This window comes from Porites lutea, chromosome 4 (assembly GCF_958299795.1).
Source record: "Porites lutea chromosome 4, jaPorLute2.1, whole genome shotgun sequence".
NCBI classification, from domain to species: Eukaryota; Metazoa; Cnidaria; class Anthozoa; order Scleractinia; family Poritidae; genus Porites; species Porites lutea.
The window spans coordinates 28,605,919-28,613,445 of NC_133204.1; the positions used below are offsets into that span (position 1 = coordinate 28,605,919).

At 39.1% G+C, this 7,527-nt stretch overlaps 1 protein-coding gene across 1 annotated transcript; it reads left to right on the plus strand.

The window, feature by feature from the left end:
- The first annotated feature begins 21 nt into the window (after nucleotides 1-21).
- LOC140933209 (L-seryl-tRNA(Sec) kinase-like) lies at nucleotides 22-4,956 on the plus strand. Its single transcript, XM_073382720.1, has 6 exons — nucleotides 22-500; nucleotides 1,597-1,682; nucleotides 1,957-2,158; nucleotides 2,796-2,874; nucleotides 3,630-3,723; nucleotides 4,369-4,956. Exons 1-6 carry the CDS (start codon nucleotides 25-27, stop codon nucleotides 4,797-4,799), a joined length of 1,368 nt encoding a protein of 455 aa, XP_073238821.1. The 5' UTR covers nucleotides 22-24; the 3' UTR covers nucleotides 4,800-4,956.
- Nucleotides 4,957-7,527: the final 2,571 nt, after the last annotated feature.

Genomic DNA, 7,527 nt, shown 5'->3' on the forward strand with positions numbered 1-7,527 from the left:
GTTCCTCTCGGGTTGCGCTTCAACATGGCGGACGAAAGCTGTCGCATAGCGTTGGTTTTACTTTGTGGAATTCCAGCATCTGGGAAGTCTACTCTTGCGTCAAAACTACAGGATTATGTGAAAAAAACAAGAGGGAATACAATGCACGTTATACACGTTTGTTATGATGATTTCATTCCTTTTGATTTGGAATTGAACGAAGGCGCGGTGTATGTATCTCGAAATGATGACTTAGTTCATGAAAACAGCAGTGAAGAAGAAAGTAATACTCCGTTATTTGATGGTGCTAATGGTTTTTTAAAGTATTCTTTATGGAAGCAGTACAGAAAGATCGTATTTGAAACAGTGGACCGGGCTTTAAACATGATAGAAAATCAGCACGAAAATGCGTCTATAGATGATCAAATGGTAGACGGTTTTCCCTCTGTTGATGAGTTTTGGAGCATCTTGCAAAAAAGCCAGAAAATAAACTGCTCTTGTTTCATTTCAGCTGAGTGCAGGTAAGGGTAATTGTAAGGGCTCCCTGTCATGGTTGGTTTTCAGCTAATTTCACGGCGGCCGTGCGCTGGTGCACAAGAACAAAAACGTTTTGTCGTTACAATTAGGGGACCATTGCTCTATAGAGGAAAAGAAGGAGGTGCGCGAGCAAAATGACAAGTTCAATGTGATGAAAAATTAATGTTGTATGTTTGACAACAAAGAACGAAAAAAGTGCAAATACACTGTACTGGTACTGTAATTTATGGTAGATTCAAGTGAGAATAATACAGAAAATAGTAAAAAAGGAATGATGTTTTTTCTCATTCTACATTCTACATTTGGCGTACACATTTGTTGTGTTGTCGCATAAACTCATCATTTTGCTCGGGCATTCAGTTATTTTTCCTCTGTAAAGCAAAGTTCCCCTAAAAGTAATGAACGTTGTTTCCCTTTGGTATGAACTAAGCTCTTTTTTCATGTGAATTCTGTGAAAAAAGATTACTGTTTCATCAACAAACATAGTCACCTTGTCATGTGACTGAAAATCAGTAATACACTTCATAAGGTGGATGGAGCTGGGTGAAGGGGTGGGGGAATAGGGCGGGGGGGAGGCAGGAGGAGCTGGAGGATATTATGCAATAGAGCATTTCATGGTTCCAAAACCCTTTACTTTCAAAATGAGTCTAATTTTTACGAACACATTTTCTGTTCACACAAGGATAAACATTATTACTTTCAATTAACAGAGACATTGCACTTCCCCTCATTTTGAGAAAGAGGCATGGGACAACTCAGAAATTACCTTTTGTGCAAGAAGTAAATCTGACCTTTTACAGATTGAAAACCTTTACCTTGCTCACGACTCAGGTTTCCCACAGCTCTGTGGTAAGAGCATTCAAACCAGTATTCTGGATGGTTATGGAATAAACTAAATTATGTTAATTCCCCTCGTGTCAACTCAGCAAGTTTCTTTTCCGAGTTAGATCCCGTCATATATTTGCTTGCAACTGACAAGTTCTTGAATTTTGTCCAAAACTAATAAATCATAGTCATTAGTGTTCAATTGGTGTAGAAATTTATATTTACATACCATATCATAATTTATTTATTTTACAGTTGGAATGGTACTCATGTGTTATTACTGGATGACAACTTTTGTTACCACAGTATGCGGTATGAATACGTTCAGCTGGCAAGGAAATGTGAGTAGTTTTTTTGTAACTACCAAATACCAATAAACTATTCACAACACTCACAATGAAGTTGAAATACCGGTACACCTAATTACAGTGGAACCCTGCCTTACAGGTACCTCAGTAACATTGTCACCTCTTTATTATGGCCACTTTTTTTGGCTATGCAGTAATACTACTGACAGTTTGACTATGCTAACTGCTGAGGGTAAACAAGGGTAATTTATTATTTTGTTATTGTTATTCCAGTATTTTATTAATAAGCCAGTTTGTTTTAAGGAAGACAGTGCTGGGCTTGCAGAAGTTTTCTTGGAATGTCCACTAGAAATTGCCATGCAGCGAAACAGCTTAAGAACCCATCCTGTGTCCTCACAAACTATGATGACCATGTCCAGTAAAATGGAACCTCCAGATCCTGAAAAGTTTCCCTGGGAACAGCATTACCTTACTTTGAAAACTGAAGGAGAACTTAAAGCTGAAACAATGTAAGTGGGTAATGGTGACATTGATTGTACAGTCAGGATCACTTGAGAACTTCCAAGACTTGCACTTATGGTAATAAAAGGGAAAGACACATTTAAATATACTGTAAATGTAACTTTGTTACTGCAATTATCTTTATGTTCACCGGCTGATTCATTGTAGCTGAGTCTATGAGAAGTATTTGGTATTTCTCTGAGAATGAGAAAGGACTTAGATCCAGAAAGATACTAGTGACTGGTCCATTTACAAAAACACTGAACAGCCTTTTTTTGTTGAGTGAATACTCCAACTTGAGTCATTCTTGACTTTAATTCTTACTGTGGTTACATAAGAAAATTATTCTTACACGTATCCTGATAAGCTGTTTGGCTTTTTTCGTTACCATTGTCTAAAATACAGTCAATATGGACACTGATGAGGGGGCCATAGAGAGTTTCCATATTGACGGGGTGTCTGTATTAAGCAGGTTAAATTTAGAGAAAAATGTAAGGGCTCGGCGGGCAAGGGAAACTCTTCCTTATAATGAGGTGGCCGTATTAAGCGGGTGTCTGGGGTTCAACTGTAATAAATTATAAATGGTGGTAAAACGTACTTAAATTATTACATGTACACCTATAAGTCTGTATATTTCTATACCAGGGAATATGTTATTCAGCTTGTATTAAAAGCTATGAAGAGTCCCTTCATACAGGCTGTGGAAGAAGACTCTGAAGAGAAGGTCAGTTCAGTGGAACCTTGATATAATAAAGAGCCAAGGGATTTGAAAAATATGTTCTTGATAACGAGGTTTCATTATATCGAGGTTATTTTCCATATATTTTACTATTACTGGGGTAATAAAAATCATTTGTTTTACCGAGGACTTTGTTATAATATACATGTATAGAGGTTTGTTATATTCGAGGTTTCACTGTTATTGGTTAAGCCCCCTCTAGCTATAAAGCATTTTAACCTATTTCACGCTTGAATTGCCCATAAAAATCAATGTGGAACCACAGCCCTTCTACCAGTGACCCTTTTGCCGACAGAAATATTGCTAAGAATTGGAGGAGGACTTTGTAAACCTTTGCCTACCTCCTGCGGGGATGGTTATGTTCTTTAAATTAAGGCCATTTCTAGTCTCCCTCGCAGCCGTTTTTGTCTTGTCACACAACGCTCCTCCCCAGGAGCATTACGTGATGAGACAAAAATGGCTGCGAGGGAGATTAGGCCATTTCCGAGTTGCCTCAATCCTCTGTTTTAAAGCGAGACTATGTGCAAAGCCACTGATATGAAAATGATTTTTTATTCCGATGCAAATAAAATTAATTTTCACAAGAAAGTTTTTGCTCTTGGCCTACTTTTCAAAGTGAGAGCTTTTGGAACATATTACCCGGAAATGGCCTTTTGAGCACTGTTAGTCTTAATTTAGCAGTAATTTTTTGTCATTTTTACTTTAGATAATCATTAATTTTATTCAAACTTATTTGACAGGAGAAGTCAAGAATGGCCTGCATAACAAGCATCATTTATCAAACTGATCAAGTTCTTAGGAAATATATTACTAAGGCCATCACAGAGGCAAAAGGTTAGTTCTCGTGATTCAAGATAGCAGTAACATTATCTTCTCAGCCAAGAACTGTCAGCTGTGTCGAGTAACTATTATTATTAATGAACATACTAAATAATCTTCTCCCAGTATGGGACTTTTCAGGGATAATGAAACTAAGAATTCAAATGCAACATATCAACAAGGTTAAAAATCCGAGCTGGTAAGAGATGACCCAGTTGGTTATTTTATAAATGTGGCCGAGGATCTGAACACAGGAGAAAAAGACAACAAAGAACTCAGGGTCTCCGGATTACAAGTCCAGTACTTTAACCACTCGGCCATGCTGCCTTCCTGATTGAGGTTCAGGGTTCAGAAATATTTCACACCATTGATTTACATTTCAAACTGACAAAATGTAATTACACAAAACATTGTCCATGAGTTCAGCTGCACCCACCCCTCCCACCACCACCACTCCCCACCCCTCTTCCCTTATTTGTATTTTATTATTTTTTTCTCTCCCCCACCTAACGTTTCCACGTTGCTCCAACCGAATTGCCTGCTTCACGGATTAGCTCTCTTATGTTTATCATATTTGTATCAGCTTTATCATTGTTTCTTCACCATTTTAATCTTTTTAGTCAGTTTCATTGTTTCTGCCTTGTTTCTTCCCAATCAAAGGTAATGGGAAAGGGAGAAAAGAGCTTCAACTACTGGCAAGCCAACTGAACAAGGACAAAAAGACATTCTTGGAAAGTTTACACAACATCAAAAGTCAGCAGGAATGTAATAGAAAAGTACAGAGGGCGAGGCCTCCTGTTGACAGCTGCCTCGTGGAGTATACCGAGTCCACAGTACATAAGACTTCTGCGAGAAAAAGCTTAACAAATGATTTTCAAAAAGAAAGAACAGCAGTTACAAGTGCGGAGATAGATAGATACGCGAGTGTCAGTAAAACGAAAGATTTAAACAAAGAAATGATAGATGACTATAGTGAAGTTGGAACCTCTAGAAAACATCTCTGTCTTCAGTGTTTTCCAAATGTTGAGGACAAAGAAGACTTTAGGCTTTTTGTGGAAGGTCTTTTCAGACAAAACTTTGGGGCAAAATAGCATGAAATAATACTTGAAGTAATTCCATTTCGAAAACTTTCACCTCTTGTTTCAGAAACCACAAATTGTTTCTTCCTCTGCGGTTGAACTGGAAGTAGGCACGCGAAGTTGGAGAGTTAAAAGGTTATCGCGCTTTCCCAAATCGTAAGAGAAACTATAGGCAAAGGCAACGAGAACGTCAAAACGGCATCGACAAAATCAAAGCGGATTTGCAACAATAAAAATTTGTCTAAAATGCTCCAGAAATTACGAGTATAACTGCGGGATGAAGAATGAAAGAAGACAGATGCGGAGACGCAATTTTTGTAAGTGCAAAAAGAGGGGCTGAAAAGAAGGTCTGAAAAGAACATAATTATTTGGGCGCAGTCAAACGCTTGCCCCAGACGATACCGGTGCGCGCTCTACCAAGTCAACAGCTTATAGGGAGCTGGTCATTTTGTCGGTGCGTTTGAGTGCTGCACCGTTATCGCAGATGTCAATGGTTCAAATGACATCCGTACAGTCCTGGAATTTTCAGGTTACCTTTTTCGTAACTGCAAACGTTACTTCTGTACCTGTAGCAGTCTTTTTTATATTTCATAGGATGCTCCTGTTTTGTCCACAAAATGCTTTAGAAGTAAGATAAACGTCTTACGGTTGCCTTTTGTCGTGAAAGAACATAAGGAAAAGGGTAACACCTTTGAAAAGTTTACTTTTTCAAATTATGTCATCTAGAAAATGTCATGCCATTGAAAACCTATGCCGTTTAGTGTTGCCATTCCCATGAAATTTTCCTTACACTTTTTCTGCAAAACCTTGAAGTTGATCATTTGCCGCGTTGCTGTTTTACATTGACCGGCGTAGAAGTCACTTAAACCAAACAGGACCACACAACAACTGTCAGTCTTGAATCAGTTTAACAAAATTTATTCTCAGTGGAGTCCAGCTTGCCGAACATACTAGATACAATTACCGTAACTCCTCTATAAAGCCCCCTCCCCCGCCGGGGGCTTACTTTTTTGAAACACATTTGGGCGGAAGGGGAGGGGGAGGGCTTAATTTAGCAAAGACGATGGTTTCAGTTCTCTGTAATACAAAGTGGAAAAGCTCAAGTACAAGAAGTTGGAGGTCACGCCGCCGAGTATCAAAAGCCAATTCGAACTTCCAGTTGGTGAATTAACTATCTCGGATCAGTCAACACGAAGTTTTACAGTGGTGATTGATTAATACAGTCTATCATTTATTAGTAAAAATAATACGGGGGAGAGAAGGGGCTTATTTGAGAAGGGGGGTGGTTAATAGAGGATTTACAGTACCTACGAATAATAGAGTATAGCACCTTTAAACTCTCTGCTAAGAACCATAACCAAACTGCCACGGGTATTTCAAAATAGATAGTAACTATATAAACTGAAAATCAACGTAGGTTCTTAAGTTTGCTTTCCAGAAAGCCGCACACAACTAGCGAAGGAGTTTACTTCAAACTACTCAATTTCAAAACCTTTCCCACCTTTCCTGGTTTACGAGGTACTGTTTAAGTTGCCTGAAAGTTATCTCGCCGAAAGCTATGAATGTATTTCGTCCGGATCGCCCGAAATGTCTCCAAATGTGTCCGGGCGATTGAGAAGATCAGTATCTCGAAACATGTTTGGTGCGACGCGGACAAATCCCCGTCCACACTGGTGCAATTGCAAGATCATGAACTGAACACTCTGAAGTGTATAAATATAGGCTGATCCTCATATAAACGACCGGATCATCTTAATCGCCCCCAAAAATCGAAGCAACGGAGTCGATCCTGACTGTTATATGGAAACCAAGTAGCCACGTAGCAAAGAAGGCACTTCACATAGCGTATTGATAAACTTTGAAGGGCAATGATAGCGTAGCTATGTATGTAAAGACATCAGCTTCAATGAACTTTAGGAGGAGTAACTTCAGGCTACTTGACCGTAGTAAGTTGCTTGCGACACTGGTCTGGAGAATTTGTTCATCGTTAGTGATCAATTGCTACATTCTCGTTATACCAAACGGTATAAGGAGAAAGGAAATGTTGGTCTATATTAGCCTCCCACGGATACGTTCTTAGGTGTTAGTCACGCGTTCCTGCCCCACGAACCCCTAAGAACGTTTGCGTTGGAGGCTAGGTCACTATTGGCGTCGGACTGGGTCGGTGTTGTCTCGAACTGCTCTATAGGGCTGGATTAGATATGATGTCACTTTTTTCATTCACCATTTTCATAAAAACCATAGTACACCTTTCCCGCCCCCCCCCCCAAAAAAAACAAACAAACAAACAAACAATCTACATAATCATTGTTTCCAATTTCTCCTGGGTATTACAGTGGTCCCTAGAGAAATCGAAGACAATGGTTATGCAAAATTATGGGGGAAAAACAAGGTGCATTATGGTCTATGTGAAAATGGTCAGAGAATTGGCGAATATTAAGTTCTGCAAGAAACTGGGACAAATAGACCCAAAATGCAATTCGAAACAACACCGTTCAACCCAGTCTGAAGGTCAGACTCAAAATGGCTAGTTGGGGCCGAAAGGGTTAAACAGGTGCAACACAAATGCCAGATGATACTATGTATTAAACAATTAAAAGGAAAGTACTACAAGTACATTACTACCTAATCAACTGAAGTTACCGATGAAAAAGAAATAATATTAATAACCTCCACTAACGGCCGCCTCTCCACAACGGGCACTTTTTTTTGGTAGACAGTACATGCATTGACTCTTGTT

Coding starts and splice junctions, on each gene's coding strand:
- LOC140933209 (XM_073382720.1), top strand. CDS start 25: ATGGCGGACGAAAGCTGTCGCATAGCGTTGGTTTTACTTTGTGGAATT. Junction 1,683..1,956: donor CGTTCAGCTGGCAAGGAAAT/GTGAGTAGTTTT, acceptor GTTTTAAGGAAG/ACAGTGCTGGGCTTGCAGAA. Junction 2,875..3,629: donor AAGAAGACTCTGAAGAGAAG/GTCAGTTCAGTG, acceptor CTTATTTGACAG/GAGAAGTCAAGAATGGCCTG.